The following is a 19,635-nucleotide window of genomic DNA, read 5'->3' on the forward strand; positions in this document are numbered from 1 at the left end:
ATCTCTCTTCCAAGGAAACGTTTCCTTTCGACAAATTTCTGTTGTTTTTTATTACCAGATCGTCAGACCTGCAAGAGTTTGTGTGACGTAGTTAGGCGCCCGTCAAGCGATGCCAGATGTTGACTGAAGCCGTGAAGCTGTGCACAAATATACGCGTATATTTACGGGTCACCAGACAGCAAACACACTCGCACGTTATCCAACGGATGTAGAGGATTGGACTGTCACTGACCACTTCTTCTTCAGTTTTAGTAAGCGACAGTGGTCAAACAAATCGCTCAGATGCTTGTTTTATTGTAGGAAGTATTCCTTTAAACACACTAGATTTTAAAACAAACCCAAAATGGAACCATGGATAGTTCTACTTGTTCTGATATCTGTGCTGAAGGTAAGTTTATGCTATTGAAGAATTCTTTTATCAATATAGCTTTCAATCCTGCAAACTGTAATGTGAATAAGATACTCTTTACTACGTTAACATATCAAACATCTTTATACAGCACCTGTGATATACACCAATTATAAATGCAAATTCACTACAAAAAAAAATATTTTGTTAAACACATTTGAGATTTCGTTGGCAATGGTAGTTGTGTTTTGCTATGATATCATAGAACACAAGACGTATTAATTATGTCACGCGTGAACTTCAGCCTTTAAAAAAAACTAATATGGTGGATATAATGGGCAATATTTGGCCTACATATTTTAACTGCTATTCTGTGGCAATTTTACGTAAAATGATATCCCGCTTACTGGCTTGCATTCTGAAATTAACTAGATTTGATATATATAGCCATGTCCCAAACCCAGTAAGTAAGAGGAAAGTGATAATAACGGTACAAAGGAAAGCGTTTGTAGACGTACAGCGTTAGGGGTTTACCTTCTCACGGTGTCCGATAATCTGCCATCAATAAACCCAGGGGTCCTGAGGGTCCTTCACAGGACTCGGAGAGGTCGGCAGTGAATCTCACGTGGACAGCAATTCCGAGTTAAGGAAATGGAAAGCAAGAGAGATATTTTGAGTTAAAAGTATATTCGTGCTAGGCGTACTAAATCGGTGAAAAAAAGTTAAAAAAAAAAACGTAATGTGAAAAGTCCTTTGTACATCAATAAATGTATGATGTGCTTCAGATTAATCACTCTATATCACTTATATGATATTGAAACTACGACTGTTTCCTGGTCAATTTTAAATTCCAGTTTGGCCTGCATTTCAAGAAATTCGATACCAGTGGATTAAATTTTGTGTGTGTCTAACAAAACTGATACCATCTGTATATATCATATATATTTGACTGCAGTAGCATGACTAATTCTAGTCAGCTGTCAGACTCCACATCTAATATATTTAGGTTCTTCTTGCTGAGAAACATTCAAGCAATATGATTTGGCGTGAAAAATGATAGACTTGTTGGATGACTGATATAAAGGCTGTAATGTATTTTATAGTTTGGATGTTTGAGTCTGGAGTAATTGTTTATTAATTTAATTATTGTTCGTCATCCTATCGATAGTCAAGAATTCAAGACATAAATCTTATCTAAGCATTATTTTATCTTCTTTTATTCCACTTTTAATAAAAATCTAAATTGGAATTCCAATAATAATAAATAATAATAATATACAACATTTATATAGTGCACTATCTATTTTGACAAAATACTCTGCGCTTCACAATTACATAATAATCTTGCTACAAAATTTACAGAACATGTATAACACAGTAATCAACATATGTAACACAGTAACCAAATCAAGTAAGTAGTGGTGATAGTATGTATATACAGGACGTCTACGCGGGAGTCTAAAATGCAGACGTAATTCCAAGAAAGTGAAACTAGAAATAACATAAAACCATACATATCTCCAGAGGATATATTTTTATTGATTTAGCGTTAACTCGAAATAATACATGAATTAAAGCTGAAAGAAAAACGAGGGCAAAAATTTCAAAATGAAATCATGAAAAAGTAAGCTCGTCGAACTGCGATCGTGTCAGCGCAGAATGTAACCGAGAACAGGTTATTTTAGAACAAAGCGAGGATGACCTTTTCACCCTCTTTCCATCGGAATCAAACCTCCTTGAGAATATATGACATGGCTGACAATCTTACTTTTATCAGTTAAAGCTGTTTTCTGGAAACCTTGTCACAATTCTAATCACCACACTTTGGATTTTGAATTGGGACACGAATATACATCTTGTCGACAAGTATGTAGAAGAAGATGCTGTTGAGCTTCGACACAAATACAAGCACCTATCTTGACCCAATACTTGTACTTTCTGAAACATGAGCTATCTCCTTCTTCTCTCTTGTGCTGTCACGTTGCTCATGTATACCAACATATTGTAATTCTGAGGTTAAAAGGATTTTCAGCCCGCCATCGATATACAAGACGATATCTTGTAAATTGTAACGTATCTCATTTAATTTTACTTTTTGTTTTAACTTAAAAGATAAATCGGAAGTCTTTAAAATATAGTGTACCAACTTGACCTGGCTCGACACACACACACAACCAACAAATCACGTGTAAGCCAGGACAATTGATTATAATACTTATAATACAGTTTTCCTATTATGGAATATTACTACAGCCCACTGTAAATATGTTTATACTGTTTGCTCTGCGCAAATGAAACATTTTTTAGATTTCCGTTTAATTCAGTTACGTATTTGTTTGTTTCAGTACTAAATCCTGCAACGTATAATTTCGGGGAAAGCAGTTGTTTAACATGACCCAGTTTACAAACCTGCCGTAGATAATTAAGGACATGAACTGTCACTACGCTATCAGCTTTCAGTAGTTAAGTACGACATGGTAGAGGAGACTCCGGGAACTGGTGTTGTTATATAGAGGCCTAATTAACTGTTTTCAGAGCTTCCAATGTATTTGCTTAATCTGTGATTTACCACTAAGGAGGGATATAGGAAGTTCTGTATTTTCATGAATAGCTCTAAAAAACACAAACGTACCCTCTCCCCTAGCCCCAACACACCCAATCTCACACATATACCCTCTCCCATACCCTCAACACACCAACTCTGACACATATACCCTCAACACACACACTCTCACATACATACCCTATCCCATACCTCAACATACACTCTCACACATATACCCTCTCCATACCCCCAACACACCCACTCTCACACATATACCCTCTCCATACCCCCAACACACCCACTCTCACACATATACCCTCTCCCATACCCTCAACACACACACTCTCACACATATACCCCCTCTCATACCCTCAACACTCTCACACACATCCACACACCCACTCTCACACATATACCCTCTCTCATACCCTCAACACTCACACATATACCCTCTCTCATACCCTCAACACTCACACATATACCCTCTCCCATACCCCCAACACACCCACCCTCAAACATATACCCTCTCCATACCCCCAACACACCCACTCTCACACATATACCCTCTCCATACCCCCAACACACCCACTCTCACACATATACCCTCTCCCCTAGCCCCAGCACACACCACTCTCACACATATACCCTCTCCCCTAGCCCCAGCACACACCACTCTCACACATACCCTCTCCCATACCCTGAACACATACTCTCACACATATACCCTCTCCCATACCCACAACACACCCACTCTTACACACATACCCTCTCCCATACCCTCAACACACACTCTCACAAATATACCCTCTCCATACCCCCAGCACACCCACTCTCTCACACATACCCTCTCCCATACCCACAACACACCCACTCTCACACATATACCCTCTCCCCTAGCCCCAGCACACACCACTCGTGTTATACGATATCACCTTTGATTGAATATTTATTATTAAAAAAAATATGTTATTACAGTTAGTTTCCGGTACAGCCCAGGTACAGATCCGCCTTGTGAGATATATAAACCCAGGGGGTAAAGGTGACAATGGTCATCCTTGTGATGGACGCTGGCTCTTTAACGGAAGTCCTTGTGACCACAGGATCGTGCTGTGTATGGACACTGTCAGTGGGTGAGTGATCTGGTGGTCGGTTTTAATTGTGACAATGTGGTCATTTGATTAAGTAAAAATTGATACATGTACTAATAATATCCACTAATGTAGAGTTATAAGTGAAGTGCATAGAGTTTCTGGCGAATTCCATTTACATAGAATGTCTATCACATCGACTGTTTGAAGAAATAAAACAAATTAATTTACTGATTGTTTTCTCGGAGCTGAGCTGTCTATATTTGGATGATTGCCACTTCGTCTTATATGTTTCAGGTCAGATTCGGTCAACAGGTGCGCCTACGGGCGAGCGGATACTGGGGAAATCAGTAACGCTGACACTATTACGTTCGCGGGACGTGCCGGGCGACTCAGTAACCCGTTTACCTTTCGAGTGGCGCTGTGGCCGGTACGTTAGTTCAGGTGTAGTTACTCACAAACCTAAGCATGTTGACAGTCAGGCACCCGCTAACTTCCATTTAACTTGTACGGCCATCTATGAAAACTCTTGGTTAACTTTCGAATTTTGCAATGAAGAAAGGAACACAAAGAAAATCTATTGGTTCTGGCCAAAATTTTACCGTCCATCATCCCCCCTATCACTAGTGGACCCCAAAAGGGAAAGTTAGTCAATATTGTGCTTTAAAATGCTAATCTTCCTAATTATTAAGCTGTGATAATGATATCAAACGAGTGATCCTGGGGACGTCTTGACCAAATCTTGTTTTTCAGTTTTGTCCAAAGTCCGACATACCTCATCTTTAACAAATATTCTTCTATTCCTTCCATTGCTGAAATTTTTGGAGTTTCTAATGGAAAAGAAACCGATGTTGTTATTTCAGCCCAGTAACAACAGTAGCAATTTTGTAGCATGATTGCTAAATTATTTTTTATGAACAACACCTACCATTCATGAGGTTCTGATTCTTTCTGGGAAAGTTCGTATTTTGAATTCATCAGATTTGTCAGACTTCCATCAGCTAATGGTTGGCAATAAAATCATCTTTTGTCCGTCTGTCCGTCCATGGTCAGATGACCGTTACTATACACTGTTGCCATACCTGTGTACAATGTTTCGACTGTCATCAGTTGTAAGTCTATTTGATTGATGTTCATGTTGCCATGCACGTGATGTTTGTTTCTGCTTTGTAGATATTAGTAGGAACTATATGGCATGTTTTTCAGTCGATACAATTGGTGAAATTGATCTTGTGTCCCGCCTTAATTACATTACATTGATTGTTGCCCTTGTTTGCCGCTAGGGGTCGGTGAGGATCAAGGTCAGGGTCTTCGATGTGGATGACAACAGTGATGATTTTGTGGATTTCATGCAAAAAGTGTTCACAACCACTGTGAGTGCCAACTCACGGTCTCATCGCGTGCTCGTCAAGAGAAGGACTACGTACGTATTTAATAAATTGTGACCTTGACCTATCGGTCGAGTTCAGTACACAGTTGTTACAGAAATTCGACAATTATTCATGAAATATCTTACTCAGCAACTGATTCATGGATTTCAGAAACTTCTCCAATTATCTGCTATTTTTTTTTATCTTTAATTCGATACATTCCCCAAGTTTGTACGACACAATCTATATTAGGAACAAATCTTGTGATCCACATCGGTCAATCCGTTTTTATGATACAATGCTGTTTTATACCGTCTGTCAGATTTACTTCACTGTAACATTGGCTGTCTCTTTGTATAGTGAGGTTTAGGATTATTTATGAAATAAATAACAGAATGTAAACTGATAATCCGCACTGACAAGTTTGTGCTTATCACAACATTGTACCATAGTTAGGTGCACGACCCCAATATTTCCGTTGAAGTTACCGTGGTGTATTTGTAGCAAACCCAATTTTGTTAACTCCATCCATACAGACGTGCAGACTTGACTGTTCATTATGACAGCTCACACAGTCGTTCTTCTACATGGCGGGAGCAGCATAAATATGGGTTTTCTACAAATACACCACGGTAACTTCAAAGGAACTTTTGAGTCATACAAGAAACAAAAGTCACCATGAATTTTTTTTCAATCTTACTACCGATGAAGGGAAGGTGTGAACGACACACTTACTATAGTATTGAACAAAGTATTGATACTATTGTATTGAAGTATTCAAATAATCGAGTCAAGTATACAACGACCTCTGTGATTGGTCGGGGGCGGAGTTTAGACAACCTGAATAGTTGATCTGACACCCAATTTGTTCCGGTAGGCGGAGTTAATGTACACTACCAGTTACATAACAATTACTAAGTAATCGCTGGAAAAATGTCCGACGACGGCAACAGTACGCAAAATTTTCTTCGACGAAATTATGTCCGATACGAACGATATGGGGAATCCTGTTTTTGTACAAGGCGATGTGGTTGTGATGGATAATTGTGGATTCCATCACCATAGACAGGGAGAGCGCATTTTAAGAAATATGCTGAAAGAATATGGCGTGTCCCTGGTTTTTCAGCCGCCTCATTCCCCGGAATACAACGTAACTGAGTATGTATTCAATGTCATGAGACAGAGGCTTCGGGCAAATACCCGACTTGTGTCAGAATTTCTGGAACTTGCAGTAGTAAATGCTCTAGATATTCCGCCCAACCAACTTCAAAGTTTATTCACATGTTGCGGATATGTATAATTTTCGATGGAAAGATAAAAAATAAAATAAAAAATATATGGGACCACAGAATTCCTTTATTTTTTAATGCAGTATGAATTATCGGCATATATCAGGAGGTCCCAGGTAATTCGTAATTCTTTGTTACATATAATAGAGCTTGGGCTTAAACCGAAATATTTTGAGCCAACCCTCCCTCCCTTTCAAAAAAATAAATAAATAAAACTAGTACAGAATGACTATATGACTATATTCACTGTTAAGATGTTATGAATTCTCCGGTCCCAGTGATCTAACCTGTTGATATATATTTTGTACGTAAATTAGTTTAGTACTGAGTAACTTTCGTTTTCTCGTTGTACCATCGATGGAAAAGCAAGGTATCATTGGGTGTAGAACGAAACAAATGGGACAACCCAATTAGGTCTGATCTGAAGCCACCTGTGACTTGGACTCTTCCAATTAACCTCTCGCGACAGTCGAGTGTTTGTAAAATGCCGATGTCTGCACAGTATTTTTTCACCTGGCTCCACCCACAATCGATCTAGACATGGCTCTGCCAATCAGAGAGCTTGTTGCATAAATTTAAGGAATTCGATTGGTGAAGTACTTCAGTACAATACTATCAATACTTTGTTCAGTACTACAGTACTTGAAACGTTCACACCTTCCCTTCATCGGTAGTAAATGAAAAAAAGTAAAACAGGAAAAAAACTTTTTGACAATTATTGAAAAACGTTAATAAAACACATTTTTTTTTTGCACTGAAAATTGAAAACACAGTTGTACAGTGTTCTCCGACGATGCCGACTGAGTTTCGGGCTGATTCCGGATCCGGTTCTTTCACGACGCCGACACCTTCCGATGTTTGTTACGACATTCTAGTATTCAAAACTTTCCGAAATTCGTAGAATTCGGGGTTCTTGTCCCGAAAGTTAATGTGATTTCTATTTTCTTGCATGAATCTCTTTAATTCAACACACAACTGACAGCCACCTTTACGCCTGACTTCTATAACAAAACGACTGATCCATTTGTTGACGTGGTTTTCAGTCACATGGTTCACAACTGGAATGTATACATCACTGATTATCAGGCGGTGTCATCACCATTCATTATCTGTCGTCGTACTCCAGTCTGTATTTCACAGGTATTCTTCCTTTTAGTGCTTAATGTCGCGTAGTTCTTTTTCCTCACATATAGCTCCAAATCGCTTGGCCCCATCACTTCCGTGACTTTTGTTTTCGTCAGTTTTTATAGGAGCGTCAGGCAAGATAGCTTCCTCCAAGCTCTATGCATTGAAATTGCCAAATTCTATGTCTTCCAAATCATCACTTGAATCAGCATATTGTCTTTCAAGCGTCTGATATGGAGCGGTTTCAGACGTACCCATTGTCTGGGACAGAGTAAGTCCTCTGTCCCAAAACGGTTATGCCATTTTTTAGTCCGTTTCTAAAATGAAACGTTGTTTAGCATATTGCGAAACAGTTCCCGCATTTTTACTTAAAGCCAACCAGAATTGGCGTTTTGAAACACCGCCCTCTTAGGTGTTTAAAAATCAAGATGACGTATTTGATGCAAACCGACGGAAACATATAGGATAACTAACACTTAACAAGCAAGGCTATTTAGATCAAACAAAGAGCGTGACATGACGGTACAATCATGAAAATTAGGGTTTTACGACGTGAAGAATAAGCGATATGTCTAAATAGTGTAGACATGGTAAACATGAATATTTCCAAAACAGAAATTTGATCTCACTAACTATAGTTATGAATGGTATAATACAATGTTTGTGAAATATCAGTTCGTCAAAAACTGATGACATGTTTATCTGTTACAGGTTGTTGATGGATGTTCGAGTGTTCTGCGACCCTCACTACTTCGGTCAACAGTGTACTGTATTCTGTCGCCCTAGAAACGACTGGATGGGACATTTCACATGTGACCAAACTACCGGCGCTAAGGTCTGCAACCAAGGTAACGAGTGTAGTGTATTAAAACATATCTTTAACATCATTGTCCAGCATGTGTAATTTTCAGTGAAATACCAAATACTGCGTCTCGGTTTTAGATGAAAAGTGACTTTGAAAACAGTGCCTGTCCTAGACCTAAGCCCCTTATTCCCTAAAGCCGTCACATTTCTGTGTCAGATATAACAGTGCATCATGATTTCAGAAACCACTGAATACTGTTATAGCATTGTTTTATCGAATTCTAAAATATTGTATCTTTGTCAGGATGGAGGGGACGAAATTGTAACAGAAAAATAGACATTTGTGCTCCGTGTCAGCACGGCTCCTGTGACCAATCGGCGGCAGCCTATAAATGTGTGTGTGACCTTGGTTTCACAGGTGAGTATGACATCATCGCACATGCTACACGTCATAATAATAATTTGTTGTATAAGAACAGAAGTGTAATGGCATCTCTGTTCCCTGATCCGGAAGAAACTATTGTACGGTAACGTAATGTCTCTCGCGTAAGATTGATGGCGCTGAACGGTTTCATGACTTTGGTTTCTTTTATGACGTCATTTTGATGTTGTCTATGAAAAATGTCATTCCGGTATGAATGCAAAAAGTTCACATTAAACATACCACTAAGCTGTAACAGTGATTTTTGTGATATCAATGTAATCGGAATTCAAATGTTCGGATACTGATTCAGACGAATTTCAATTGAATTGACATGACTATTGTGAATTCATATCAAAATACGGAAATTTCAACACATCTCCGTTTAGTCCACTTTTATATGTATTTGATGCAGATTGTACACATTAACGCAATATTTTTCAATAAATATTTTCCAATCAGTTTTGATTAAATTTCCATTAATTCTGATGATTACTTGCAATATTTTTAATCTCTCGCATTCATGATGTTTATCATACAAGAAATGGTAAATGTATAATTGTTTTATTACCAGGTACTAACTGTGAAATTAACATGGATGAATGCGCCTCCGATCCGTGTCGGAATGGCGGTCTTTGCCTTGACCTCGTTGGGCAATATACCTGCATATGTTCCGTGGGTTGGAACGGTCCAGATTGCGAGAATGATGTGAACGAGTGCTTGCAGAATACGTGTCGAAATAATGGTACATGTATCAACGAACCTGGTTCGTATAGATGCAAGTGCGACGAGGGATGGAATGGAAAACACTGTGATATCGACGTTGACGAGTGTGCCCTTGGTTCTCAATGCAACACAAACGCTTCTTGTATCAATGTTCCAGGAACATTTGAATGCGCGTGCTCTGAAGGGCTAACAGGATGGTCATGTGAGGACATCAACGAATGTGTAGAAGATAATCCTTGTTTCGGTAATTCCACGTGTATCAACCAACATGGTTCGTTCCAGTGTTTCTGTCCGGAAGGCTGGACTGGAGATCTCTGTGACGTTGATATAGACGAGTGTGTGTACAATCCCTGTCTTTTTAACTCCACCTGTATGAACCGAGTCGGGTCCTTCGTCTGTATGTGTACTACAGGGGTGGCTGGAATGTACTGTGAGATAGATATTAACGAATGTGCTACTTCTCCGTGTTATGGTAATTCTACCTGTATAAATCAAGCAGGGTCGTTCACGTGTTCATGCGCCGATGGCTTTTTAGGTACGTAGATGCAAAACTTCACTAAAGAATATCCCTCTTAATAGATTGTAAACGGACATTGATATCACTGGATTTTCAAAATGAGTGACATACCTGTTGGCTTGTTACTAAGTGATTGTTTATGCTTACCTGTAACTGTAATACTACTTTTTGATGTGAAACAATTCTATATCATTTGGGACTTGATGAGTTAAGTAATTCTATCATCCTACAAAGCGACCATGTTTAATGATTAATAGTTAATTAACATCTATTGTTGCAGGTTCTTTGTGTGAGACAGATATAGACGAATGTGCTAGTACTCCTTGTGCCAATAACGGATCGTGTGTTGACCAAGTGGGAGGGTTTTCCTGTGAGTGTTTGAGCGGCTGGACAGGGGACCAGTGTGAGGAAGAACAGGACGAATGTGCAGGTAATCCATGTGAACATAACAGTACTTGTACCGATATGTTTGATGATTATGACTGCTTCTGCGCTCCCGGGTGGACGGGTAAATCGTGTGAGGAAGACATCAATGAATGCACGATGATAAATAATCCCTGTTCCCATGGAGGAAACTGTACCAATGCATTTGGGTCTTTTACTTGCGATTGCCCACACAACTGGGAAGGTCCTACATGCGACGACGATGTCAACGAATGTCACTTATCACCATGTGGAAATGGCGGGTCTTGTTATAATCACATCGGTCGATACTTGTGTGAATGTTCCCCGGGATTCACAGGCCAGGACTGTGACGATGATGTTGATGAATGTGTACAGAGTCCTTGTTTTAACAATGGAACCTGCCTGAATACGGCTGGTTCATATTCCTGTTCATGTCCCCCAGGTTGGATTGGCGAACATTGTGACCAGGATTACGATGAATGCAACGCGAATCCCTGTGCTAATGGAGGATCATGTTTAAACTCTGTGGGATCATTCTCTTGTAGCTGTTCGTTAGATTACACAGGAAGGCAATGCGAGACATTTAATGACAACTGTGCGGATAAACCCTGTTTGAATCACGGTAACTGCACCAGCGTCAATGGTGCCTTTAAATGCGAGTGTTCCGAGTCATGGACGGGTGAAATATGCGGCGAAGATGTCAATGAATGTGAGAGATATCCATGCCAATCTGATTCCACTTGCATTAACACGAACGGCTCTTTTATCTGCATGTGTCCACCACAAATGACTGGACCACTTTGTGCTACAGACGTCAACGAGTGCTCATCCAATCCATGTTCAAACGGTGGTTCATGTGTTAATGAACTGAGGTCTTTCCAATGCCATTGTCTTCCTGGATTTAAGGGTCATCTTTGCGCCGAGATTGACTTCTGTGGGTCCTTCCCTTGTCGACACAATGGCACGTGCGTCTCTGAAGGCCGCCCTCGCTGCCTATGCCCGAGCAACGTATTTGGAAAATTTTGTGACATCACCCTGAAAAATGCATGCTTAAATGGTGAGTCCATGGATGACCTCTTTGATCATGCACAACTATTTCCGGTTCACTGTCTCTAATGGTTATGCACGTCCTTCGGATCTGATTGGCCAGTATTTTCATTCACTATTTTATCTGGATCGTACCGCTTTGCATTATTCGTTACCTCGATAAAAAATTTGAATACAAAAAGAATATGAACAAAAGCGTAATTTACTTTATTTTTAAATTAGAGTGATAAGAATTATTATTTCATTTTTTAGAAATCCGGTAATACTCATCCATTTTATGAATATCGTTACACTCATCATGACTGAATAAATCTTTCTTCGACGTCATTTAGAAAAAGTTGCTTGTCGAATAATTTGCATTAACCAATTCGAAGACTTGGTTCGTATCCTCCAGTTTCCCGACACCTATTGCTGACTGTATTTGGACTCTTTAGAATGAATCTGTCTCATCACTTCCTTCACTCTTCATAGCACACCTATTTCCATTCCCTGTCCATTGCTGTCGACCGCTTGTGATGCATTGTTTTGTTCTATTGTGTACTGCACATTGGATCCAAATTGATTTTATTACCTGTTGGAAGGGTAACAATATACGTGCATGTTAGTTTTGACATATTTTATCAAATAATCTCCGAGTTTTGACAAGAAAAATATGTTGATGTATTTCTCTCTATCTCCTTGGTATATCACTAAATTATATAAAATCCCAGTCACAAGTATTAAGTTTCCATGGTGTTTCCCGGCCACTGTACGGTAATATTCTAACTGAATATCCTTCATATTATGTTTACAGAAAACACAGATCCAGTAATGGTAAATATCCATGGAAAGCTTGACACCTCCGGTGTGGAGATATTAAACCACTCTATAGCGGAAGCTCTGAGTCAGTTGTTTATGATAAATAGAGATGATATTCGTCTGTTGTTGACCTCGGAACTTTGGACGGATGCTGATAAGTAAGTATAAGTATCAAAAATACATAATATTATTTATAGTGACTGGTTACATAAGAAATACTACTGTACGTTTGTTTTTCCTACACGCATAAATTGAGACAATATTTTAAAAAATGTCTACCTATTTCAAAAGGACATATTTGCGGAAATTCTTTACAGATTTTGGTTCATCGATTAACAAACGTTCACGCTGCTCTAGTTGCGTCATAACAGGTTTGCTTTGTTATAAGTTGGATAGAATGAAATATTTGTGTGAATTACAAAATCAACAGAAAATAGTACTGAAGTAATAAAACTGTAACCCCAGCAGACATTTTAGTGAACAGCATGCATACGTGTGCATTTTCCAAATACAGAGCATGAAACCTATGACCCAGTGACTATTCAGTTCCGGGTTTCCCGATGCGCTATACTTAGACGGTTCGGCTAGGAACATGCCCACCGATTTACCTGTCCAAACTCACCACAGGAGAGACGTTTTATTGCTAATTATAGTTTCAAAAGTCATTAGAATCAGTTCTGAAAAGGTACAAAACAGCCAGAAATTAGACGAGATATTTCTTTACTCTCACGAAATAAAATCATTATTGATATAAATAAAATAAAAACTGCCTGAACAGTAAAACAAATGTCCATTTGTTTGCGTACTTCTGTTGTAAATTTTCTATATTATGCATAATTTCACCCCTTACAGCAAACCCATGACGACTGTCCTTATATCTGCCTACGTCCAGGATTCCCAAATATGTCGGGATGAATTAACAAATATATTCAGCACAGAAAACATTTTAGACAATGCTCTGGAAACACCTGCTACCATAGTTTATCAAAAGTCGGTCTCTGATGGACAGGCCAGTAATCTCCAAGGAACAACCGTTATGGAAACTAAGGTGAGCGGTATGGCATATGTTGAATCTTTTCAATGGGAGTTCTTCTTAAATAATAATTTAAGCATTAAACATAATTTTGAATTTTTCTCATGTGCAATGTAAGATTTTTGCATTTTTTTCAGGAAAATTGGTTATTATCCCGCTGGTACATTTTAGCTGTGATAGCTGGTGTATTTATAGCCTTAGTAGCCATAGCCATTGTAATATTCAAACACAAGCGGAGGTAAGTAATAACAGGGGATGATGTTAAACAAATAACTTCTGTTGTTCATCATGTATGTCTATAAATATTATTTTTTCATAATGATGAAATATTATGTAATAGGCGACATTAGATTTAAGCTTGTAGAAATTGTCAATTGTACAATACTGGTGTTTCTATCTGCAATAAAATTATGGTAGACTTAGCATAATTATATCAATATAAACTTGAATTGAGAACATTGGATTTTTACTTCAATTTTCTCTAACAATTGATATTTGTATACGGTTACTCACACAGTAACGGCATATAGTCTTATTTTCTGATATGAAAATTCTGACATTTACTATACATAAAACTATGGGGAAATTCATGGTCGCCATAGTGATCTCATTGAGAAATATTCGATTTATTTGTGTGACATGAAGCTATCCGTATTTGATGCTCGTTAGTTTGCCTGTTGGTTCGGTTATTCTATAGCTTGCTCTCATTTGAGAACGTGACTTTACTTAAGTGAATTGACCAAGGGTTACATGGCGGGTGTCGTCGATGAAGTAGAAGACGCTTACGCTTTCGGAACACTTGGTCTTATTCTCCTTGTACGTTTTTAGTAGACGCCGTGTAAATCTTTCAGTTGTTCATGTTTTGCCCTAGTTTTATGGAATTTGTGTTTGAATTATGTTAATGTTGTCATGTTTGTATATTCTTGATGTGTTTTTGGTATACCTCAATGACCTTTTCACTTTACAGACCAAAAGCACTGGTAATCGCTGGCCGGAACGATTCTCTGTACCGTAACGGAAGTCTGACAATGCCTGAGGATACGGGAGACGAGACGAGCGTTATTGCTAGTCTGTCGTTTGATAATGTTCTTTACACTACATTCCAGCCCCAGGGTCAGGCACCACCTCTAGACCCTCAAGACAATGAGAACGTGCGTTCATGATAGGACAATATTGTCCGGTCGATACACATTGTATAAATGATGAGGGTTGCTTTATAAAATATCACTCTTAATTGAAACATTATTATAATTTGACTGTTTTGGATATACTGTATGGTGTACATTAATCGTCGACATATTTGTTATGTAATATTGTTATTTTAAAACTGGTGATGACAGATCTATTATAATAACTGTTCCCATAATCGCTGCTTTATTATTGAGCAGGTTCAGGCACATTCTACTGCGATGGAAAGATTTAATTCTAGGTGTTTTACACCTATGTCAACTCTCCTCCTTTCTCTAATCAGGAAACTTGCACTTGAAAGCATCAATGCATCCAAATGTATAAACTGTTTTTTTGTTTTTTATAAAATAGTTTTTAAACATTTGTGCAACATTTGTTCTCTCAAGCTCTACACCTGAACCCGAATGAAGCCCCGTGTTTTATTTTTAAAACTCAAATATCATCGTGTGTAATGTATTTCCATCGATCCATTAATATAAGGTACATTTAAAAGCTAAATTGACATTTACTATCAGCGTTATACCATTGAAATGTCAGCCCAAACCCCAAGGTGATGACAAGTGCTCGCTATCAATGTATTACGTCCTTTATCCTTGTACGTAAGGGAACTTTGCATGATATCAGATAGATATATATATTTTGGTACTGTTTGATTTTGTATTGAAATTGCAATTATGACTGAAAAAATTGTTGTCCGAGATGGACATCGGGACATTGCTTGTTGTTATGATACATTTTTGACCACATCTGGGTTTCGGAGATTCCAAATATCGTATGTATGTGTAAACTTTTTACGGTAACATAGTACCATGCTATTAGGAATGTATGGCACCATAAAATTCATGACTCTTTTCTGTATTTTCAACTTTATGCTGTTTGATATAATTGATTAACAATTCATTAATATCTTCATTGTGTTCAACGAAAGCAAGGTATCATTTCACTTTATTAAACATCACAGAGTAATAATGAACATAACAATTTAGGGTGTTCGATATAACCGAGTAATCATTCATAAATCACTTCCGGGAATTCGATATAACCGAGTTATAATTCATAAATCACTTCCGGGAATTCGATATAACCGAGTAATCATTCATAGATCACTTCCGGAAATTCGATATATCCGAGTAATCATTCATAAGTCACTTCCGGGAATTCGATATAACCGAGTTATAATTCATAAATCACTTCCGGGAATTCGATATAACCGAGTAATCATTCATAAATCACTTCCGGGAATTCGATATAACCGAGTTATAATTCATAAATCACTTCCGGGAATTCGATATAACCGAGTAATAATTCATAAATCACTTCCGGGAATTCGATATAACCGAGTAATAATTCATAAATCACTTCCGGGAATTCGATATAACCGAGTAATAATTCATAAATCACTTCCGGGAATTCGATATAACCGAGTAATTATTCATAAATCACTTCCGGGAATTCGATATAACCGAGTTATAATTCATAAATCACTTCCGGGAATTCGATATAACCGAGTAATCATTCATAGATCACTTCCGGGAATTCGATATAACCGAGTAATAATTCATAAATCACTTCCGGGAATTCGATATAACCGAGTAATAATTCATAAATCACTTCCGGGAATTCGATATAACCGAGTAATAATTCAGAAATCACTTCCGGGAATTCGATATAACCGAGTTATAATTCATAAATCACTTCCGGGAATTCGATATAACCGAGTAATAATTCATAAATCACTTCCGGGAATTCGATATAACCGAGTTATAATTCATAAATCACTTCAGGGAGTTCGATATAACCGAGTTATAATTCATAAATCACTTCCGGGAATTCGATATAACCGAGTAATAATTCATAAATCGCTTCAGGGAATTCGATATAACCGAGTAATTATTCATAAATCACTTCCGGGAATTCGATATAACCGAGTAATAATTCATAAATCGCTTCAGGGAATTCGATATAACCGAGTAATTATTCATAAATCACTTCAGGGAATTCGATATAACAGAGGAATAATGATATTCAGTAATATTGACAAACACTTTGAAAATTAATTATTTCACGAGATTCATTATATCTCGGTAACAATTAATGAATCATTTAACGGTACAATACATATCAAAAATACATCTCGTAATATATATCACAAATTATATATGATATATCTAGAATAAATTGAAAACCTCAATGATGATACTTTCTTGGTTGAAATAGGATAATACTTGCACACTATAATTTGAAATAATGGAAGCTAGCATGTTAAAGGTTTGTTTTCTTAGAATAAATAGTTTGAATTATTCCTGTTCCCTATTATCATTCACCGTTTAGGAATGGATGCAGACACATACCAATTATGTTCACCGTTTAGGAATGGATGTAGACACATACCAATTAAATTCACCGTTAAGGAATGGATGCAGACACATACCAATTATATTCACCGTTTAGGAATGGATGTAGACACATACCAATTAAATTCACCGTTTAGGAATGGATGTAGACACATACCAATTATATTCACCGTTTAGGAATGGATGTAGACACATACCAATTAAATTCACCGTTTAGGAATGGATGCAGACACATACCAATTATATTCACTGTTTAGGAATGGATGTAGACACATACCAATTATATTCACTGTTTAGGAATGGATGCAGACACATACCAATTATATTCACCGTTTAGGAATGGATGCAGACACATACCAATTAAATTCACCGTTTAGGAATGGATGCAGACACATACCAATTATATTCACCGTTTAGGAATGGATGCAGACACATACCAATTATATTCACCGTTTAGGAATGGATGTAGACACATACCAATTATATTCACCGTTTAGGAATGGATGTAGACACATACCAATTATATTCACTGTTTAGGAATATGTCGGTATAACGTAAATTCTTACAGAGAGCGGTTGTTTATAACGTGTTAGTTAAGTATGTTACTTCACATCTTTAATGTAACAAAAAGTTTTGTTTGAATTACATTGTCTAAAATAAAAATTGTAGTTTATCTTTGTGTTACTTTTTATGTAAGACTTTAATGCAAAATAGATTTTAGTATTTTTCAATGGCATACTTTTAGATGTTCTTTGTATACAGAAAACGAGGTTTGCACGAAGACATAATGAAGATTAAATCATCAACTTGTATTTCTTATTAGGAGTTATCGTACGAATATTGAGTTTCAAGAATGACTTTCTTTTATGTTTTACGAAAAAGGACAGAACAACACATCATAGCTTGAGTTTTGAGTCATGAAGATTTATTACTGTACCTTAACGAACTTTGAGAATAATATCCCGAAATATCTATATACATATATGAAAAACTGTATAAACATTTTGCACGATAGCGATATCACTGAATTGAAATAGATAGAAAATTAGGATTCTCCAAAAGGTAAAATCTTTTCAATTAAAGAGACCAACGGAGAGATAATTCACGAAAGTGTCAAAAAAACATTTCTGTGATTTAACACAAATAGATCGGATGATTATGGCTATTAAACACTTCGATATCTCTTGGTTAAAAGTGATATTTTTATTTGATTTGGTTCAATGACATTAACTTTTCTGTTTCTGTTGAAAATGTTTTTTTTTAAATGATGTCAAAACAGAGGGTTTTGTACTTCACTTGTCGTATTGTTTAGCATCTTGGGGCATTCCTGTGTTTGTGTACGATTCACACCATTTTACCTCTATCCAGCTTGCAGTTGTTGATACAGTGAAGGGGAGATAAAACTGTCATTTCAACACTCTCCAATTAGCTTCACGCTGACGTTACCAAATGCTGAAGGTTAGAGACCACCAATTCAATTTTAAAAAAATGACATGTTAGGTAATTGCCAATGTGATCGTTTTGTTAGAAGTTGTGAGAGAGTTATACGAAGTAAAACGAAATGAGAATAAGTTCTGGTCAGTTCCGTATAATATCTATGGAAGAGACGTACAGTCAAGATATTAAGCTTGTTCAATAGTCTTGAGCATTTATGTTTCGACAGGTGAAAACCGCTGAGTAAAGGTAACAGTAGTAACAGTTCATGAAAGCACTGTTGAAGAATATCTTGTGAACATTCAATTGCGGAAACAAAAAATAGCCTTGCAAATCATAACATTGAAATTTTGAATACATTAGAAATTGAAAAAAGGTGTGTAAACATAGAATATCACAACGTGCACAAACACAGGAATGTCTAATGATGATAAACAATACAACAAGTGAATTACCAAGCCAACTTCCCTCTGTTTTGACACAATTTTAAAAACTATTTTCAATACGCACGGGAAACAGGATTTCCCTTATAGAACTTCGAATTAAGATGCTCGATAACAGATAAAAAACAATCCGATCCTTAAACTTTTCCCTTCTCTGGTTTTGATAGGATTAGATAATCGTCGAGAATTGTATTTAAAGTGATGACAGATTGAAAGATTGATCTTTCGTGTCTGGTTGATTATAACTTACACTGCCTGTCAAACATTTCTCATAAAAGTCTTCACTTTACATTAACTGTATATAACACAAGACATTTTGAAACATACAGTGTCAATACATGTATTTATTTCCTTCATATTTGCTCTTGTTTCTTCGAATTGGAGTTTGGATTAAAGATTTGATATCATATCGGTGTTTTCCTTGTTGTCTTTGAAACTATACTGCTTCTGTATACACTACAAACAAAGGATAAATAACTCCTTCATTGTGTCAATATTAGTCAATGAGAGGATTGTTTTGTACTTCTGTTTGAAAAAAACCCAAAAAAACAGAATAATTCATTACGAATATGACGGCAAGGGTTGACACAGATGAAGAGTTCGCCTACAATCCGACAATTACTGGAATATAGACCATAACGAATCTCATAAATAAAGTCACGTGACCTGTCACAAAAACTAATCAATTACATACATAGT

The 19,635-nt window shown here is 37.1% G+C and overlaps 1 protein-coding gene across 2 annotated transcripts; it reads left to right on the top strand.

The window, feature by feature from the left end:
* Positions 1–227: 227 nt before the first annotated feature.
* On the top strand, positions 228–17,732 carry LOC132544982 (fibropellin-1-like). Of its 2 annotated transcripts, none has more exons than XM_060208646.1 (12): positions 228–388; positions 3,870–4,024; positions 4,280–4,412; positions 5,266–5,405; positions 8,478–8,614; positions 8,875–8,988; positions 9,566–10,252; positions 10,515–11,696; positions 12,480–12,642; positions 13,337–13,532; positions 13,655–13,755; positions 14,485–17,732. In XM_060208646.1, exons 1-12 carry the CDS (start codon positions 344–346, stop codon positions 14,678–14,680), a joined length of 3,249 nt encoding a protein of 1,082 aa, XP_060064629.1. In that variant the 5' UTR covers positions 228–343; the 3' UTR covers positions 14,681–17,732. The 2 variants fall into 2 exon arrangements, with proteins under 2 accessions (XP_060064629.1, XP_060064630.1); XM_060208647.1 differs by having other exon boundaries at positions 10,515–10,664.
* Positions 17,733–19,635: the final 1,903 nt, after the last annotated feature.

This window comes from Ylistrum balloti, unplaced genomic scaffold (assembly GCF_031769215.1).
Source record: "Ylistrum balloti isolate Yb309-2 unplaced genomic scaffold, AGI_CSIRO_Ybal_v1 Utg369818, whole genome shotgun sequence".
Taxonomy (NCBI): domain Eukaryota; kingdom Metazoa; phylum Mollusca; class Bivalvia; order Pectinida; family Pectinidae; genus Ylistrum; species Ylistrum balloti.